Genomic DNA, 20297 nt, shown 5'->3' with positions numbered 1-20297 from the left:
TATAATCAATATCAGTTAAAGTAATTTAAACAAACTATTCATTATATTGAAATTAATATATCATATAAGAATTTTTTATTCATATCATTCGATCATATTCCCCAAAGAAATATTATTTTTTAATTATCGTACCATAAAAAATCATTTTTAAGTAAAAACTTAATGTCATGGGGACATTTAATGTTTCTAATCTAGATAAAAATAGAACAACTTTTCTTGTAAATATATTGATTTAAAATGAGTTTATTTTTTTTTCATTAATTTTCAATATTAAACCCAGAAAAAATTAATAAGTAGGTATTGAAAAAAAAAAAATTCAATTTTTACAAATAAATGACATTATATGATACACAATATATTTGTCTTTATAGATTGAATATGATAATACAATAATACAACATAATGATGAAATCACTTAATGATAATAAGCTTTGGTATTTAAATAATAGATAGTATTTAATATCAATAAAATATTCGAATCTAATATTAAATTAAATAATATACCGCCAGATATATAAGTTTCGACAAAAGCCATGTACGAATAAAATACGGATTTTTTTTTTCAGTTGAAAAATGGTTTATTACATGATAATTAATAGTATTGTGGATGTTAATATTTAATGTTACAATTGAAATATAGTTTTTATCAACAATTGAGTTTTTATCATGTGATCACACATATCAGTTACTAATAGTAATGCAATGACCATTGCAAAAGGATTCTATTTATAATAATATCGTGATACTTAGCATTTTGAAAATTTGGTATCAAAACGTGAGGTCTGTTTTCTATATCACAGATTTGTTGAAACTTTTCTTATACAAAGTACCACGATAAATTTTTTTTTCTTGTAATTTATTTATTACTCCAGAATATTTATTCATTAATCTAAAACCAGAAATACAGATCAACGTTATTTTTTTAAGAAAAACTGCACATTTATAAATCCTATTCAATGAATAATATGTATAGTTATATCAATCAATAATCAATAACTGATAATAAATTACACTAATGTGTATGGCAGCTAGTGAGAAAAGGTTGGTCTCAAGGCATATAATTTCTCGTTAATTTATTTCTCTTGGCACGCAAGTAAAGAGAAAAAAATATATTTATATGTGTTATATTTACTTGAATATATTTAGATATATTTATAAGACTACGGAATGCAGATAGTTTAAAAAAATGACATCAGTAGAGAATAGGCAGTAGAAAGGTCAAGTAAAAGATATTCTTTTAATTTGTCTCTGTTGTTATTGTTTTAAATAAATAACATATTTCGAATATTCACTTTACTCGAATATCATAACGTAACATTAATTTTTTAGTTGTATAAAATCTTAGAAAACATTCTATTGGACGTACAGACTACACTACTTTTTCAATTCAATCATATTTTAGTATTAATAATCTACCCTAGATCAGCATTATTATTAAAGTTGATCATTAATATCGACGGATCCTGTCCAGATGTAATATATATGTTTCAACACTTATCTTAGAAATCAATAAAATAAATTTTTCGTCATATTCTTTTGAGATTCAATTAATTTATTTGTTTCTTTTTTGGCTTTTCGTAACTATTTAATATAATTTCTGGCGGTGATTCTTTATAAATATTTCAAAATTACACATACGATGACTTATTTACTTCAACATATAAACTAATTTACTGTCTTTTACTTTTAAGTATAAAATTTACAGGGCTTTTATTTTTCAAATACTTTGTACGAGTAACATCGATGACTTAAGATTATTTTTTTCGCATTTTCTCTGTATATTGTTATGTTATAATTATAATAATAATAATAATTATTATTGTTGTTGTTTTTTTTTGTTGTTATTATTATAATTATTAATAGTATTATTGTTATTATTATTACTTTTGTTCTCAATAAGTATGAATTTTACGAAATTGTTCACACATACTCAGTAAAACATACACTCGTCATCTTTCAATACATATTTTTTTTATAAAAATTTTGTTCGACGGCTACACTGCTTTTAATTTGAATAAAAATTATTCTTACATTTATTTTTATAAATAAATATAATAGTATCAAATGAATGATGACAAACTATGTTAATCGATTAATTATTATAATAATATAAAATTCAAAAGAAAAAAGTAAATGCATAAAATTACCAGAATAATTATATTCAGGTATTGACTCATTTTTTTTTTTCATAAAAATAATGGATCACAGCAATAAACAAATGTTTGAGAAATAATTATTTATTTATAAATTAATTTTACGATTGCATTAGGATATTTAATTGCACATATTATGTGCAAGCATCACTAGTAAAATTGCCTGACATGGTTCAGCTCTTGATTTGTGCTATAGACTTATTTTAACTATTGAATTTTTAATCGTCATAATTTTTTCTTTGTTTCTATTATAATTAATAAACAATTGTTCTTATTTCATTCTTATTATTATTAATCACTACAATGTTAACATTTTGCAAGGAACAAAATTTAGTTGATATTTTATTAAATACACTATTTTTCTACAATTTTGTAAAAGATAAAAAATTTGATCCACTTATAAATTTTTACTCCTCCTTTTAGTCTCAAAAAAAGTCTTTTAATTCTTTTTCCAGAAATATTTTAATTATTATTGAAAAAAGATCAAATGCATTTACTTAATTGTTTAAGATTTAATAAAATTTTTATACTTTTCGTAATAATTTACAAAAAATAAAAACATTATGCCTTATTTGTAATTCTCCGTAACTAATTAATCAAATTTTATGGCACGCAGTTAAATATCGATTGTAAATGATAAATCCGTTTACTGGCTACATTCTGGCAGTGTTCGGAATGATTTTTTTAATTATAGAAACAAAAGAAAAAAAAAAGTAAATACTCACTCATAAATAATTTAACATTGGAATTTGTTTTTTTTTTCCTTTTTTGTTTTAAAACTTTTTCGTTGATTATGGATTTCAACAATAAATTCCATAAAATTCCATGGCACAATTGTAATGAGCCGGATGATAATGACCATGCGGTACAGCATGACCCTGCATCATATGAGCCGTGTATCAGTCTGTTGGTGGTTCTAAATATGGTATTTCACTTGTTACATTAAATGATTCAAAGTAATGATTGAGAAATTCAAATGTAGGTCTCTTCTCGGGACAAGCGTCCCAACATTGTAACATGAGGCGATAAATGCTATCTGGTAATGGTTGATTAGCTGGCTTAGGCATCCGATATCCTTTATCAACTTGTTCAATTACTTCTCGGCCATGCATGCCTAGACAATAACAAATAATATCAATTAGAACAATTCTAGTGAATAATTAAATATTGTATGAGCATAAGTACCTGGATAGGGAACTTGACCGTATGTAAAAAGTTCCATGAGCAGTATACCGTAAGACCAAACATCACTTTTAATACTAAATCTGCCATAAACAATAGCTTCTGGTGCAGTCCATTTGACTGGAAATCTACTACCTTGCTTCGGACAATATTCATCATCTTCAATAACCCTTGCCAAACCGAAATCACAGATTTTAGCTTTATTTTTTTCACCAATAAGTACATTCCTTGCTGCCAAGTCTCGATGAATAAGCTGTTTACTCTCCAAATGTTCCATTCCAGAAGCAACTTGTGCAGCAATATAAATGAGATCTTCGAATTGCATATACTTGCCATCACCAGTTCTTAAAAAGTCTAATAGGCTTCCATTACACATGTACTCTTGTACAATGTAAATAGGCTCTTCTTTGGAACAAACAGCGTACAAAGCAACTAAATGCCTGTGCCTAAATTGTTTCATAATGGCAGCTTCCTGAAGAAATGCTTCGGTCGACATTGTTCCTGGTCTTAATGTTTTAACAGCAACTTCTATTTGATTACGCCACTTTCCATAATAAACTTCACCAAAATTACCATGTCCGAGTTTACGTATAAGTTGTATCTCACTACGATTTATTTCCCATTTGTCACGTAATTCTGGTCCAAGATCCCACATGTCAGGTTGTGGTTTAGGGCATGGTTTTGATAATACATGACATAAACCGAGGGCATTTTCTATTATTTTCATAGAAATAAATACCATCATTATTTTATACAACAATATAATTTAATAAAAGTTATTTAATAAATAATTCATCAATACTAACTGCTGTAGGCCATTACAAGAGCTGGCAAAGTTGGAAAAGTTTGATTGGTAGCGATAAAAAATCCACCGTTGTCAAGTGGTTTTATTTTATAATGCTTTACATGATGGCCTCGACCTTCCTCCCAATCTTTTACTGACAAACTGTAACCTCGAGGGTTGTGCTCACTTGGTCTTACTAAAAATGTACCTCGTGGATTTTCATCAACGAGTAGTAGCTTACCAGCTTCTTTTCTTGAAACATTCTCGAAGAACCAACTGTAATATATTAACAATGAGTTAATTTATTCACCACTCGGAAAACAAATAGCAAGGTGAAAAAGGTATGGGTTTAAAATATGTATAGAAACAAACAAAAAGAAACACTTACTCTTCACTTTCAACTGAACGCTCAACTGCTACAAAGTTCCATGGTATAAGACCTTCTTGAAGAGTTCTTAAATGGAATACTCGCCACCAGTCAGCTTCTGAATCGTCTAACACTTCCATTCGATCACCCTTTACAAAGCTCACGTCTGTGCTTTCTCTTGCAGTATAATTATATAGCGCCACAACTATTTTATTTACTCTTTGTGAGTGAGCTAACAAAAAAAAAGAACCATGTAAATACACAAATATTGTGGAATTTGTTTGACATAAGTAAAAGTACTTGGAAATATATAACTATTATTTAGCTACTAATAATCCTATTACAAAATAATGTTTTATTAAATAGCAAATATTTAAAAGAATAATTAATATAATTAAATAAATATTAATTATAGTTGTTTCATGTTATATATATGAAGTTATAAGTTAAAATTGTATAAATGTGATGTTAGTATATTTTTAAAAGAAGAAAATTGATAAAAAAACTTTGTAAATTATGATTAAAAAAAACAACATAAAATAATACACACATGCTGATAAAATAACAGGTGAATTTGTTTTACGAGATTGATCAAGTATCTGTATCTTACAAGGCGTGGGTCTTGGACGAATAATATCAGCCCGAGTTTGAACTCCTCTTTGATTTGGATCAGCTGTATATCTGTCCAAAGAGCCTCCATTGCTGTGTTTTGAACTTAAAGCAACTTCAGCTTTTTTATAAACTGAAAGAAAAAATAAAATTTATATAATAGTTGTTATTTTATAGAAATGATATTTATTTAGATATTCTTACCAATAGGTTGGGGTTCTTGTCTCTTACTGCAACACTTGCCCATTTTTATATAAATTTTATTCAAATAAAATGTTGATGCTTAATTATTTTATATCAGTCTTTGAGCTTATCTTTTTGTGCTTGGATATTTTCTCGTCAATCATATAAGATTGAATGTCTTCCAAATTTTATTTAACTAGTTCAGAGTTATCACTTGAAGGAGACTCCATTGCATTTGTGCATGTACACTGTTTATTCATTACTCAGCTCAGTCGTCGTTTGAAATCAAAATTACTTTTTAAATGCTTCTTTCTGAAATTAAAAATAACATTTATAAAAAAAGAAAATTCTCTCTTGAATAAATCGTTATATATGATCAAAGCTTTCTATTTAAAAGTTAAAAAAAGTTATTTTCATTAAAGTTTTAACTTTGGTTTACTTTCTAAGGGTTGTCTATCTACTGATATGTTTACATTACCAAGAAAAAAATTTATTCAATTCCTAAATATCTTTATCTGAATAGTATTAAGAAAAATATTTGTTTGTATAATGATTCACTATATTAAGTCAAATACTTCAAAATTTTCTGAGTATATTTTTTTTTCGATCCAAGATGGAAATCTTTTGTGTACACAATAGATATTGAAAGTAATCCAGAATTTTTTCTATTCAAAGATTACAAGGATAGACTTGTTAAATAAAAAATAGTTTATTCTAGTAATCATTTCTCATTAACTAATCATCATTTATCAAATTTTTGAACAATTTATTTTTTAAATAAACACTTCATAAAAATATGAAGTTTTAAATATATTTTCTAGCAATTTTATTATCTCAATATGACTAATTATGTATATGAGCATGTAAAAATGAACAATACAAAGTAAACAGACAGCACAATTAATGGAATTTTCTTTCTAAAAACTAGATGAATTGTTGAATTTAACATTAGATAAAAGGTTGAAGGTACTATGAGTTAAATAGAACAAGTGAACTCATTTGAATAATATTGCTCTACAATTGGAGTAGAGTTCAACAACTTTTTGAGTTATGATGAATTAATTATCGAAACATTTATTTTTACGTCATGGCAACCGTAAAAAGTCTATTAAAAGACTTCTTAATGTAGAATTTAAATCGAGGGATTTAATTATAATATTTAAAAAGTTAAGTTAATGATCATAAATGGATATTTTTCATTTTTTACCCTCTACTATGTCAATAAGATTAAAAACATGACTGGAAAATCTAGTCTGATTAATATTAAAAGTGGAATAGAAAAAAATTTCTACTTCTCGAAATATGACTAGGATTACACATTAATAATTTACTTCATATTCTTCGTAGTAAATATCATATCACAGCACCTATTTTTCATGCATCATTTAAATAACATCAATCAACTTTAAATGAAAAAAAAGATTCTCTTTCAACTTTTCAGTGAAAACCTTTTGTATTTAAAAAAGAAGAAAAAAAAGAGTAAACTTTTAAAACATAAATTAAATAAAAAGGCCTCTATGGATTTGTTATTTTTTGTTCATCTTCTTTTTCTTCTTCTGGTCTTGACTGTTCATCTATCGGCTTATTCACCGAAATCATAAAAAATTATCCTCATATTTTTTATTAAAAAAAATTCTCAAGAAGCTGAATCATTCTAAGGACCCGTTATGTCCCACATGGCTTAATAATAAATCTATTTGCTGTTATATTCATAATTTTATAGAAATGTAAAAATGATTGTTTAAATACATATACATTGTTTTCCGGTATTTCAAATGAGATCGACGAGTGATCGATAAAAGCCAAGCAGTACTGACGATAAGCGTAATATGTTGGGGTGCCAGTTATTTCCCTCTTACCACAGACATGATGGCGCCATACATGGGGTAAAATAATATTATACAGTAAACATTATAAAGAAAAGATACAAAATGATGCCTACGCAGATGAAGATGATATTAAGCCATTTTTTCCCCAAATTTCATTCATGTTATATTTTTCTCGAAGTTTATTATTAGTTCAGTAGCAATAATTTTAAGCTCTATTGATAAACAATAATAATTATTATTTCTGAGTAATAAAAATTTGCACCAATACTCTCGTCATTGATCTTTACAACAATCCATGATCAAACAATTTTTATTCTCATCTTATAATTAATGCTCCTGAATTATTATCTTATTTTATACAATCGAAAATTTGGATATTGACACCAGTGACAATACACTCATATTTTCTAAACTACTACATAAAAGAATGCTTGAACCGTTAGTCATATGCATGATTACACTCTCTGTTGTCGACCGTGAAAACTAATATCTATATATATACATCAAAGAATATATATTGTGATTAATGCTTTATGTATCTACTACATGCAGCAAATGATTTTCAATTATTATCAATCTAATTATTAGTTTATTCAATTGATTTAATACTCATTTCTAACTTTGACTTTATGTTATATCATAGAAAGATAGTTATATATATCGTAAAGTAATGAAAACTTTTTTTTTTTATTAAAAACAAAAGTTAATTAGCTGATTTAATAATTAATTCATTAATAAATCTTGAAATTATATAGAAAAATTCAATGAAGTAGTATATAAAAATTACATAGATTCTTTGAAGTAAGTGAATACATAAATAAATAAGTAATGTATGTATCTTCATTAGGATTTTAATATTCAAAAAACGGAATGATGTAGCTATTGAATGAATGATTAAAAATCTATCCTAGCATTGAAAATATATAATCTGTACATGCAATTCTTACAAAAACCCGAAGGTCTTATAATAGTGGGGATGAGGGTGAACAACCCGCCGGACATTCACCGACGATAGAAAAAAAATTTTTGTTTTTTTTTTGTTATTATTTTATAATTTTCACGTTTCACTTAAATTTAATGCCAATCTTACTTCATTGAATTTTTTTTTTTATCGACATGTAATTAATAAAAATTTATTATTTTTTTTTCTTTCAAGATGTTAGTCATTTTTTTTGTTTTCCTCATTTCATTTCTTTGTAATTTTTTTCTTTCTCTCTAAAGAGTCAGCATATCAATAGTGAAAGAATAATGACTTTCTTTAATGCATTGACAACAAGTTTGACTTCCTTCCTTAAATGATAATCAAATTCTTTACTAACATTTTTAGTTTAGATGAAAACCGTTAATATATAAAATATAAATAATCACTACATTATCTATAATAATATACTGAATCTCCATTGTATATTGGTGATATCATTTTATTAGCTATTCTGGTTTTCTCCTGATAATAAATTTATTAATTCTCCATTTTCAACTATTTATTTTTAATGGTAAAAAGATGAGAAAAATGAATTTATGAGAACTAAACAATAGCCAGCTTCTGTATATATTTTAGAATCTTGTACACGACATAGCATCCTTTCGAAGCTACAAATCGATGTTCACTTACCCAAAATTTATAAGTAAACATTTTGCTATCTCACGAATATAAACATCACGTTACATAATATTTTATCGACTGAACATATGTAATATACATTTTATTACACGTTTATTGAGTAATTAATTTTTAATTCTCATCTATACCTAACGAATATAAATAATATTATTGGAATTGAATTAGCCAGAAATGAATGTATCTATAGATATATATATATATATATTCTCTACAATGATCTATAGTGAAGAAAAAATTGAAAGGCATGACTAGTTTTTGTTATCATTATTCAAACATATTAATTTTAAAATATTATTCCACAAATTTTCTTATTAAAGAGGATGAATTTTTTTAAATGAAATATTAAATAAGTATTATAAATACTTATTTTCAATAGATATTTAATTTTATCTGAATTATTATAAAGTGAAATTTAACAATGAAAATGAATACATATATATTTCTTACTTGTCGTTACTTTCTTACGCGAGTAAATATTTATATAATTATCTTGGTTCTTCATGTAATTCAATCACTTGATAATAATTCAATAAAATATATTTTTTTCTTTGTAATATATAAAACACAAACACTCACACGTACACATAGCAGACGGTTATTTTTGTTGAAGAGAAAAAACTATACGCATGCTAATTACATTGTTAAAAAACAATACTTTAATGATAAATGCACTATAATTATTGGTATGTAAATTTTAATTTACTGTAATGCCTCGGAAGGACTGTCAGTTGCTACGGGTGTACACACATTATTGGAAAATGGTATCGTAGCTGATTATACTTGTCGCAGGACTATGAGAAAGGCCATGAGCGACCATAAGATTATTTAGGCTGCACTTGCGCACTAAATGCAATAGGTACTACAGGCGGATGCATCAACAATTAGAAATAAACTCCATCTTTCACAACATGTACTTTATTATACTATACATTGCATATCAATTGGTAAGTAACTTTCTCTTTATATAATTTATTGAACTAACTGTAAGTAAGTTATATTGTCTCATTTTTTTGCTAATCCCAAACTAATCAGGTTAAAATGATCCTCAAATAAATTTATAGGTTAAAATGACGGTTAATTGATGTTGTTGACAATTTGAAAATAAACACCATTTAGACTATAGACATCAGCGCCTCTATTCTAGTTGAAGTTTATTGAACGAATTATCAGATTAATTATCTGTTGATAACAAATGTTTTTTGCATACAAGTCCTGTACAGATGTGAGAAAAGATTTGCAATAAATTCACAATACAAGTAAAATTAAATGTAACACATTGATCGGGTAACTGTAATTATACATCCATATTTCTTAAATTAGTTTCGTTCTATGTACAAGTGATCAAAATTTTCTTTTAATTAAATTTATTTATTTTTTCAAGGTGTAGCCGAGTAAAAAAACGCATATAATTTTTTATTACACTTTTAAGACAGAAAAATAAATTGCAAGATGAGTTCTGCTCGGATAATCGGAGCAATGTCTTGTCTTTCATCGAAAAATCGTATTTTATTTTCTAAAACAGGTAAATAAAATATTAATTTAAATTTTTAGTAATATAAAAAATAGTCATTATTACAACAATGATTAGCTATTTGTTTTTGTTAATATTGCAAATTTGTTAAATAATGCAAATAATGAAATTTAAAGAGCTTATCATTCAGTATTTTGTTGTATTTCAACCTTTGTACCCTGCCTAAAAAGTCAAAGATAATTAAAATGTAGAATTTGGGTATTAATTTATTTTTCCATTTTATAGCTATCTGAATTGCAAAATAAAGTTTATAAAATTTTGCATCAATGAAATTAATGGAAAATAAATTATATTTTCAGTAATAAATATGTCAACAAGATGTTTAGCTACTGCTACTGCCGAAAATCATGTAAAATGGAGAGCTGTAGAAGATGTTGCAGTAATAACTCTGAATTCACCTGGAGTAAAAGTAAGTTTATTATGCAAATAATAATTTTATTTTATTAATAATGTTGAAAAATTTTAGGAAAATACCCTAAACATAAAATTAATGGAAGAAATGAAAACAGTTTTAAAAGAAATCGAATCAAATTCATCAATTAAATCCGCAGTACTTATAAGTGGTAAGCCAAATAGTTTTATTGCTGGAGCAGATATAACTATGTTACAAAAAGTAAAAACAGAGGATGAGGCATATCAAATATCCAAAAATGGTCAAGAAATTTTAAATAGCATTGAGCAATCTAGAAAACCAATTGTGGCGGCTATTCAAGGTACTTGTTTAGGAGGAGGTTTAGAGGTAGGTATAATTATGCATTTTTATAAATAATAATTATACATTACTTGATATAAAAATAAATTTTAATTATAGGTAGCACTCGCTTGTCACTATCGTGTAGCAGTCAAAGATAAAAAAACAATATTAGGTTTGCCTGAGGTTAAATTAGGTTTATTACCTGGTGGTGGAGGTACACAAAGACTTCCTAAAGTTACATCTCTTCCAAATGCACTACAAATCTGTTTAACTGGTTCAACACTCAAAGCAGAGAAAGCAAAAAAACAAGGAATTGTAGATTTACTTGTCAATCATCTTGGTCCAGGTATAGCTACACCTGAAGAAAATACTCGACGTTATTTAGAAGAAACGGCTATCAAAGTTGCTAAAGACATAAGCAATGGCCAAATAAAACTTGATGAAGGCCCTAAATCTCTTATGGAAAAATTAACTCGATGGGTATTTAGCTTGCAATTTGTTAAGGATCAAGTATTTAAAAAATCTAAAGCTCAAGTTATGAAAATGACAAATGGACTTTATCCAGCTCCATTAAAAATATTAGAAGTTCTTAGAGTTGGTTTAGATAAAGGTCCAACGGCGGGTTATGAGGCTGAAGCTCGTGGTTTTGGATATCTTGCAATGACTCCTCAATGCAAAGGTTTAATTAGTTTATTTTTTGGACAAACAGCGTGTAAGAAAAATCGCTTTGGACCTCCAACAAATCAAGTAAAATCAATAGCTGTTGTTGGAGCAGGTTTGATGGGTGCTGGGATTGCCCATGTGAGTATTGATAAAGGTTACACGGTAATTCTGAAAGATACCACAGATACTGGACTATATCGTGGTGTAGGACAAATCCAAAAAGGCTATGATACTGCAGTGAAACGAAAACGAATTAGTGTTATAGAGAAAGACAAAATAATGACAAATTTAGTGCCTACATTAGATTATAAAGAATTTAAAAATGTTGACATTGTGATTGAAGCTGTCTTCGAAGATATAGCAATAAAACATAAAGTTATAAAAGAAATAGAAGCTAACGTACCAGAACATTGTGTTATAGCTACTAATACATCAGCTATCCCAATAACTAAAATAGCAGCTGGCAGCTCTAGACCTGATAAGGTCATAGGAATGCATTACTTTTCTCCTGTTGATAAAATGCAACTTCTTGAACTGATTACTCACAAAGGCACGTCTATGGAAACAATAAAAACTGCTGTAGATGTTGGCTTGAAACAAAATAAAATTGTTATTACTGTTGGTGATGGTCCAGGATTTTATACGACTAGGATTCTAAGTGCAATGTTATCCGAAACTTTACGACTTCTTCAAGAAGGCGTTGACCCAATTCATCTTGATACACTGTCAAAGAAATTTGGTTTTCCAGTCGGCCCAACAACTTTATGCGATGAAGTTGGTATTGATGTTGGTGCCCACATTGGTGTTGATTTATTCAAAGCCTTTGGAGATCGCTTTGGAGGTGGTAATTTCAATATCATGACTGATATGGTTAAAGCCGGTTATCTTGGACGCAAGTCTGGTAAAGGAATTTTTGTTTATGAACCTGGTCGAAAGGATAGAAATGTCAACCTTGGCGCATTAGATATTATTAAACAATATTCATTACAACCTAAAGGAAGCACTGCTGATGAAGATCGTCAATTAAGAATGGTTACTCGATTTGTTAATGAAGCTGTTTTATGCTTAGAAGAAAATATTCTTGCTAATCCGGTATGTCTAAAACTGTTTTATAATATTAATATTTTAATACACTAGATTGTAATACAAATTATGCAAAAAACGATTTAAATAATTCTATTTCTTACAGCTCGAAGGTGATGTTGGTGCAGTGTTTGGTCTTGGTTTCCCACCATTTACTGGTGGTCCATTCAGGTGGGTTGATTGGTACGGAGCGGGTAATCTAGTCCGAAAAATGGAAGAATATCAAGCTCATTATGGTGCGTCCTTTAAACCGTGTCAAACTTTATATGATATGGCTTCTGATTCAACAAAAAGATTTCATGCTAAATGAATAGGTTGAACAGTTTATCATTGTTTATCTATAACGCAGTAACATAGTGGTATTTATCCATAATTACGAACTGAAAAAAATTATGAATTTTCTATATTTCTATTAGCTATTTGGAAGAATGCATTTGAAAAATGTATTTATGAACAATACAGTTTATATTTTCATATTTTTAAACAAATGTTACACTTTTATATATTGTAGAAAAATGTCTATTTTATAAATATACATTTTTTTGAAATTAAATCAATATTTTATACACAATGTTAAATGTTATTCATAGTTATTACTCATAAATGTATGACGTTATTCTATATTTCATTTTTTTTTATTGTTAAATTAATTTATTGGCAATTTTATTATAATTAGAATATGTCTGCAATTGAACTGATTTTTGCATCATCTATTCTTTTACCTTATTTAATATATTTACAATATATTATTCCTACAAGAAGAAGGTAAAGTATTTGGCTGATGCAAGTATAAAATACATTTCGTCAGTAGAAAAAAAAAAACTTAATACTTTTATAATAGTTTTATGCATACGTTTTACTCTTTCCTTTTCGAAATTGATTTAAGGAAAATTCAAAATATTACTCATCGATTTTATCTAACATAAATCATCTTTATTAAAAATAAACTCTATTAATTACCAACAATAAGTCGAATTATAAGTAAAAACATTTTTTTTTTGTTTGTATATACGGATATTATTATCTCTTAACTATTTATTTACCATAGGCAATTGAATAATAACATTTTGATAAAAATACACATATAATTCGGGTATAATTAATCTAATTAACATTATTATAATTCTCATAAATCATGAGTTATAAATCAGAAGTAAAAGTATTTTTTATACATAAAACATGTATAATAATATTAGGAAAATATTTTTAAATATAAAATAATTTTATCTTCGAATACTGTTTGAACTGATTATTTGCCACGTGTTGAATAACATCACTCATTTCATTGTCATTCAATGACCACGTGCTAATATATAATACATCTATGTATATACATTATCAAATGAAATGTACGAGTATGTGACCCTTGTTATATTATGCGTTATCGTTCACCAGCATCATTTATTTTTATCTATAATTATCACTATGTTTGATACATATTTTCTCTCAACAATAATATAAATACATCAAAAGTTCTTATGAAAATCAACGAAAAACTTCTATTACATCTTTTTTGATAATTACACATCATTCTTGATGATTTAAATAGCTGAATGCTATTTGTGAAAACGATGAAATGTAGATCAAATCAAGAGAGTGAAGTCTAGAAGTTAAGTTGAAAGATGAAAGGCATGATTAATCATGTTGATGTTTGTTTTAAATGGATGAAGTAATACATATGTAGGATAGGATTTAAAATAAATTATAATCATTTTACGAAAGTATATAAGATTATATTACATATTATGTACAAAAATTTCACTATAAGTCTTTAGTAATTGGAGGGATTGGATTTTTCTATTTGCCTGTAATTTAATTATATATTAATATTCCCTCTGAACGTATTAATAATAGATGCATAGTTATTTTGATAATTTATAGTTTTGTTTGCATACATAAGCTTGTACGTTGATACTGTTGTTAAAGTAAAAAAAAAAAAGGAATTTTTATTTTACCCGTCATATTTCTAAATAAATACTTAAGTTCTTCAGTTTCTCTGGGTTTTATCATCTTGGAGCTTAACACATAGATCACAGACACACTTGTTATGTTATATTAAATTAAACATTATGTTAAGTACTAATAGTTACTCTGTAAAATTATATGGAAAATTATTTCTAAATAATTACTTATAAATTAAATATTCCTCGACTAGAAGAACAATGTCAATATTGGCTTTCAACTCTTTCATGCACAGAGTTTCCTTTATGTTGACTTATAGCGAATTTTCTTTAAAATCTAACAATTTTGGAGCTATTTAAAGTTTATTAGACATATTAAAAAATAATATAAAAACTTATGTAAAAAATTGTTAGAAATAAATTTTATACAATGTAATACCGTACATGAAAGAATTGCCATTATAATAACTTCTTTGATTCCAACTTAAGATGTAAAAGTTTTTAAATTTTCCATTTTTGGTGCAAGTACGGGAAGAAAATTAACTCGTAGCGGCGTTGTCGATGTGATTTGAGATTGATGATTAACTACGCTAGATGTTGATGCATTACTCCTATCTCGTGCGTGACGTTTTACATGTTTTGCTAAATGATCGCTGCGCATAAATCTCCTTTGACATACAGAACAGACAAATTTTTTTTCACCAGTATGTGTTCTTTTATGTCGCGAAAGTTCATCACTCCGGGAAAACCTTCTTCCGCAATCATCATAGGGACATGGGAATGGTCTTTCTCCCGTATGTGTCCTTTTGTGAGCTTTTAAATGTGAAGATTTAAAATAATTCTTTCCACAACCCGGATGCTCACATTCATAAACTCTACGACGTATTCCTAAGTTATTTACTGTCGAACAGGCATTTGAAGCTATTGGTGGCGAAGTCACGAAAACTGTTAGAGGTGTTGATGGTAGTACTAGAGGTGTGCCAAGAAGACCAGTAACCATTGTGATTGGAGCTGGTTTAGGTGCTAGTGGTTGTAATTTTTGATTCTGAATCTCACGATCGGTATTTTTATTATTAACTATTATCTCTTCTTTACGAAGACTCATTTTGTATTTTATGCTTTTTAATATATTCTCTGTTTCTGGTCCATTAGTTGGTTTCTTAGGGTTTACTAATTTTTCGGTGTAAGTTAAATTTGCAGGACTACAGGTACCATCTTTATTTGCGCGCATTATAACAGAAACACGAGTGGATTCTGGACTCAATGGAGGCGTTCTATCCAATAATAACTGAAATTTAATACAAGAAGATTAGTTATATTTATTAATAAATGATGCTTCATAGCTGATAATATTTATTAAATTACCTTTGCTAATTCACATTGAGATTGATCAACTTTAGTACGTTTGTTTGAAGGTTGTTCATCCTCTTCAGTATCGGATGGTTGAGGCGTGGGCGGAAGATTATCATCAACATCGTTGTGTCTTTTCAAGTTTGGCTTCAAACACTCTTTTTCTACTAATTTATTACCCAATAGCGCTGCTACGCTAAATGATGACTGCAAAGGTTCCAACTGAAACATATTCATTTCATAAATTTCCTGTTTGACCCAGATACCCATTGACTTATAATAATTATCATTAAAAGTATAATTACTGTTATTAAACAAATAATATACATTCTTTCGAGATAAATATTAAATAATATATTTGTATTTCGCGGGCACAGATGTCGACTGTACGGCGGGTAAATTTGTAAATTTACTAATGCGTCACTTATGAGTTCAATGTTTATGAAAATTCCGGAAAATTTAATTTTTCAACAAATTTAAATATGTAAACTTAATAATTAATTAATTACTTACATGAATATATTTAAGTTGTGGTGAAGCAGGTGGAGACAGTGGTACAGAACTAGTATTCATTTTAAATGAATATAAACATGTAACTGAACAGTTATAAATATAATAAAATTCGAGGATGTTTATTATTTAAAAATCTTTGTTAAAATAAAAAATTATTCATGTAATAATGAATCTTAGGTGTACTAAAAAAAATACACAGTAACAAACTCTTTGTGTAAGCTTGATACAACTCGAGAGGCTCGACGAGTAATGAAGCTTTTGCAAGTCGGATCGCACAATGTGTTCTCGAGTGTATGTGTAGTGATCATGCAGCGTGTGGTCGATGGTTGAATAGAGTTGAGAGGCTCGTTCTTTCTCGTCCAATCAATGCGCGAGTGTCAGTTGGTGGATGCGTGATCAACGGCGTGCTGTTCACGTGCTAGCAGTCTGACCAGGTCTCACTGAGGTCGTGATTGTGACGTCACTTTGCATGGTAAACGTTTGATACGTCATGGCATTATGTAGCGCCGTGGTCCCTTGGCGTCATGCAACATACCTTGGTACCGGTGTGATGTGTCCATTCTCTTTTATGTCTACATGTATTTACACACACCATATCATCGAAAATATAAAGATCATAGTAAGCATATTTTTTATTCGTTTATATTTAATTACTTTTACCATGCATGTTTTGCTACATATAATAATAATAATTGTAACTTTGACAAAACTTTTTTCATCTATCATTATTCTACACGAATAATAAGAATAATGTTTTAAATGGATACACAAAAATATTTCTATTGTTTGTAAATACAAGGCATCTTCTCCAATGTTATAAATGGGTACAGAGTGCCAATTGAAACAAACTATAAATAATCATGATAAATTGTCATTACATAGGGAAATAAATAAAGTTTTAAGGTGTAGGTAGAAATTGATAACATTCAATATATATTCTGATTTTGAAGTGATAATGTTAAAAAAAATGGTAATCATCATGATGAAATTCTACACATAATCACCAATCAGTCATATCACGCTCACGCATCAAACGAATGAACTGTTTGTACGATTCTCATAATAGTGTTAAATGTGACAGTTTCTAAGTATTCACCATGTGACACACTAAGTTCAAAAAATAAATTAATATAAAAATGATTACTTTAGGAATTTCATATTCAGGATGAATAATTTTTGGAAAATGCATCTAGAGATGAAAATTATTTGTATACATTCTTGTTTACAATTAAGAGCTTTATGGAATTTGAAAAATTTTGTCGTGATATATTTATATTTTTTTATAGTTGAACTCTTTCTCTTTATTTTATTTTTTTCTCTTTCTTTTACTATGGAATAACAAAAGCTAACGATTCACAAATTTTGTTGAAAAAAAATTGTTGAACAAAAACAGAAATTATTTTAAATGATTTTTTAATTTTAAAATACTTTAATTTTTTTTAAATATGCAATAATTAGTTTTTCATTATTATAATTCATTAGTAATTGCAATATTATAATACTTTTTTTGAAACTCCAATTTTATTCGGAGAAACGAGAATAATTATACAATGATAAAATTAAGATCTACTTTATCGATTATCATACGAGAACAAATTTAGTTTTATTATCGACCGATACATATCGACAGTCGATAATTCTTAAACCTATTATACCAACACACAAAAGGTTAAAAAACATTTTCAACAAAAAATTTTTGTTGTCTTTTTGATTATTCATGTTATTTTTTCATTTAATAATATAAATATTCACTCAAATCATGTATTAGACTAAATCATTTGATTCTAGATTTTCTCTACACCATTTTGATAAACTAATGTTAAATATATAACGGGTTATTTTTATTTATAAAAAAGAATTTTAATTTATTTCGAAAGATGGAAAAAACGGACATAGTATTAGCTGAAAAAAATTGGAATAAAAAATGAAAGATACCGATAAAGTGACAAACTGACAAAGTGGGTGGAGTCATGATCCCCCACTTAGTTATTTTACTCCTACTCTCAAAAGATGTCATGCTGTGGAAGAGAGTGGGGATTTTTAGCACGACGTTTGTTTAGTTGTCCGCTGACAGCGGCTCTGAAATGACGTGATATTTATTTGTCATACCATAACGGCATAATTCGAAGATATGGTAATAAAAAACTAAGTTTATCAAAGAAAAAAAAAAGAATACCAAGATAATTCCATAATATCGATATAATTAAAAGACAAATAAAAATAATAAAACATCATATATATTAATAAGTGTATTCGAGTGCTAAAGTGTTTTACTGGCTACAATCCTTGCTTACACCTATACACATAGTATTGTTTTTACATTCCCACCGCATGTCCTTGTTTTTATTATTTTATCAACGTGTTGGTGAAAGAGCTTGTGTGAAGTCATTGATACGCATGTGTTTCTTGTAGCAGTCTTTTGACACTCGTCGAAGACTTTCTTCGTCATCATTAGTTATGTTGATGATATTGATATGGTGATGGCAGAAAAAAAAGGAGAATGTCACGTCGTAAACAGAGCAACCCAAAGCCACTGAAACGTGAGTGTTCCTTTTCATATTGACATTACATTTTATGGTATATTTGTATTTATGTATAATAACTCATTTCAATCACAATCATGGCTTCTACTTGAATATTATTAAATGATGCTTTAATTAATTATTATTATTATAAACAATTGTTTTATCATTGTTCGGTAGCATAATCAAAGAAAAACAAATAAGGAAATAATTCATAACTTGTTACAATCAAATACAAAGTCACATTGATCGTTTCGCGCCTACATCCTCTGATAGATGGCTTGTTGTGTTCATTGCGCTTTGCTTTATATTTTTAGCGCGAAATTCTCTTCATTCGGAGTAAAGTCAGTAGCAAGAATTTGATATAATATACTGCCTCGAGAATTCTATTATTTACTCGTATTTAAGCCAATTATAAAGGTTATTTATTCAGTATATGTAGTTATGTTTCTAGTACTTTTAAAGTTACTAAATAACGGTTTATCATTAATTTTACGGTTTAATAGATTTTTTAAACATTATATGCAGAATATATTTAATACATAAAATCATATTGCTGACTTTCACATGTATAAACATGTCTAACAAGTTATTATTTTTGAATATTTTTTGTCTAAAAATTTTGTTTATTTTTAATGACTGTCTGATGGTGGTTGCTAAATCGAAAATAACTCAATTTATTATCTATAATATTAACATGCATATAAGTTAATTAGTTTTGTATGTTATTATATGAATGCTAATAACTATACAACGTCACTATTTTATATGTACTTCTCGTACCTCTTGAACTAGACTTGTTTATGGATAGTGTGTCATGTATTGAGTTTATTATCAATGAACAGTAAATTAATTATATAGCACTTATCTATTTATCATTAATATATATATATAAAATGATAAAATGAAAATTCGTCAGTAGAGTAGAATACAATAAGTATAGTATATAATATACTGTAGTACATTAATGCACAATGTGTGTAAATGTATGACTTTGGATTGTTAAATATCGTATCTGCACTCATACGTATCATAACACGATCGGTATCGTGGTACTTTTAAATCTATAAAATAATAATAATAGTAAGTGAAGAATACAAATAAATAGTATCCTGTAGAGAAACGGCAAATGCATCCTGCTGTGATGCTTAGTGTTAAATTAATAACCGATGATTTTATAGAATGCTTTATTGAATTGTGTTCACAACTAAGTAGTATCTTTACACATCATCTAGAGCTTAAGATTGTTGTATACATCATGAGTATGTATAAGCAAAATTTAGTAATAAATAGAATAAGAATGAGAATAATA

General features: G+C 27.5%; 4 protein-coding genes across 12 annotated transcripts in view; 2 read left to right on the top strand and 2 right to left on the bottom strand.

Annotated features, from left to right (window-relative positions):
- Nucleotides 1–1257: 1257 nt before the first annotated feature.
- Src64B (Tyrosine-protein kinase Src64B) lies at nucleotides 1258–9604 on the bottom strand. 6 transcript variants are annotated; one of them, XM_035091665.1, is made up of 7 exons: nucleotides 9476–9604; nucleotides 5300–5590; nucleotides 5037–5228; nucleotides 4508–4718; nucleotides 4142–4395; nucleotides 3339–4049; nucleotides 1258–3267 (listed from the first exon to the last, which is right to left on the bottom strand). In XM_035091665.1, exons 2-7 carry the CDS (start codon nucleotides 5340–5342, stop codon nucleotides 3053–3055), a joined length of 1626 nt encoding a protein of 541 aa, XP_034947556.1. In that variant the 5' UTR covers nucleotides 5343–5590; nucleotides 9476–9604; the 3' UTR covers nucleotides 1258–3052. The 6 variants fall into 6 exon arrangements, with proteins under 6 accessions (XP_034947556.1, XP_034947552.1, XP_034947557.1 ...); XM_035091661.1 differs by having other exon boundaries at nucleotides 9432–9564; XM_035091666.1 differs by having other exon boundaries at nucleotides 5097–5228; nucleotides 9432–9564.
- Mtpalpha (monolysocardiolipin acyltransferase Mtpalpha) lies at nucleotides 9533–13252 on the top strand. Of its 3 annotated transcripts, none has more exons than XM_035091659.1 (7): nucleotides 9533–9672; nucleotides 9790–10012; nucleotides 10110–10250; nucleotides 10559–10668; nucleotides 10726–10998; nucleotides 11071–12708; nucleotides 12806–13252. In XM_035091659.1, the coding sequence occupies exons 3-7, from the start codon at nucleotides 10178–10180 to the stop codon at nucleotides 13007–13009; spliced, it is 2298 nt and encodes a 765-aa protein (XP_034947550.1). In that variant the 5' UTR covers nucleotides 9533–9672; nucleotides 9790–10012; nucleotides 10110–10177; the 3' UTR covers nucleotides 13010–13252. The 3 variants fall into 3 exon arrangements, with proteins under 3 accessions (XP_034947550.1, XP_034947549.1, XP_034947551.1); XM_035091658.1 differs by having other exon boundaries at nucleotides 9790–10018; XM_035091660.1 differs by lacking the exon at nucleotides 9790–10012 and having other exon boundaries at nucleotides 9657–9672.
- A 1158-nt stretch (nucleotides 13253–14410) lies between these two features.
- LOC118072071 (Krueppel-like factor 7) lies at nucleotides 14411–16767 on the bottom strand. The gene is made up of 3 exons (XM_035091667.1): nucleotides 16464–16767; nucleotides 15966–16172; nucleotides 14411–15888 (listed from the first exon to the last, which is right to left on the bottom strand). The coding sequence occupies exons 1-3, from the start codon at nucleotides 16521–16523 to the stop codon at nucleotides 15085–15087; spliced, it is 1071 nt and encodes a 356-aa protein (XP_034947558.1). The 5' UTR covers nucleotides 16524–16767; the 3' UTR covers nucleotides 14411–15084.
- A 1768-nt stretch (nucleotides 16768–18535) lies between these two features.
- ush (Zinc finger protein ush) overlaps nucleotides 18536–20297 on the top strand; it is a 58356-nt gene continuing 56594 nt past the window's right edge. The window contains exon 1 of one of the 2 annotated variants that reach the window (XM_035091897.1): nucleotides 18536–19003. In XM_035091897.1, coding sequence (XP_034947788.1) covers nucleotides 18964–19003 — 40 coding nt within the window. In that variant the 5' untranslated portion in view covers nucleotides 18536–18963. The remainder of the gene's footprint in view (nucleotides 19004–20297) is intronic. The other variant, XM_035091896.1, reaches the window with a different exon arrangement.

The sequence above is a fragment of the Chelonus insularis genome, unplaced genomic scaffold (genome assembly GCF_013357705.1).
Source record: "Chelonus insularis isolate UGA/USDA-ARS -01 unplaced genomic scaffold, ASM1335770v1 contig_88_pilon, whole genome shotgun sequence".
Taxonomy (NCBI): Eukaryota; Metazoa; Arthropoda; class Insecta; order Hymenoptera; family Braconidae; genus Chelonus; species Chelonus insularis.
This window is presented reverse-complemented; position numbering and strand designations above follow the sequence as displayed.

Bases quoted from the DNA above. Each gene is read 5' to 3' on its own strand.
- Src64B (XM_035091665.1), bottom strand. From the start codon at position 5,342: ATGGGCAAGTGTTGCAGTAAGAGACAAGAACCCCAACCTATTG. The intron at 5,229-5,299 runs GTAAGAATATCT...TTTTTCTTTCAG, and splicing joins ACAAGAACCCCAACCTATTG to TTTATAAAAAAGCTGAAGTT. The intron at 4,050-4,141 runs GTTAGTATTGAT...TGAAAATAATAG, and splicing joins TCTTGTAATGGCCTACAGCA to AAAATGCCCTCGGTTTATGT.
- Mtpalpha (XM_035091659.1), top strand. From the start codon at position 10,178: ATGAGTTCTGCTCGGATAATCGGAGCAATGTCTTGTCTTTCATCGAAA. The intron at 10,251-10,558 runs GTAAATAAAATA...TTATATTTTCAG, and splicing joins TATTTTATTTTCTAAAACAG to TAATAAATATGTCAACAAGA. The intron at 10,999-11,070 runs GTAGGTATAATT...TTTTAATTATAG, and splicing joins GTTTAGGAGGAGGTTTAGAG to GTAGCACTCGCTTGTCACTA.
- LOC118072071 (XM_035091667.1), bottom strand. From the start codon at position 16,523: ATGAATACTAGTTCTGTACCACTGTCTCCACCTGCTTCACCACAACTT. The intron at 16,173-16,463 runs GTAAGTAATTAA...AATATGTTTCAG, and splicing joins CACAACTTAAATATATTCAT to TTGGAACCTTTGCAGTCATC. The intron at 15,889-15,965 runs GTAATTTAATAA...ATTAAATTTCAG, and splicing joins CTCAATGTGAATTAGCAAAG to TTATTATTGGATAGAACGCC.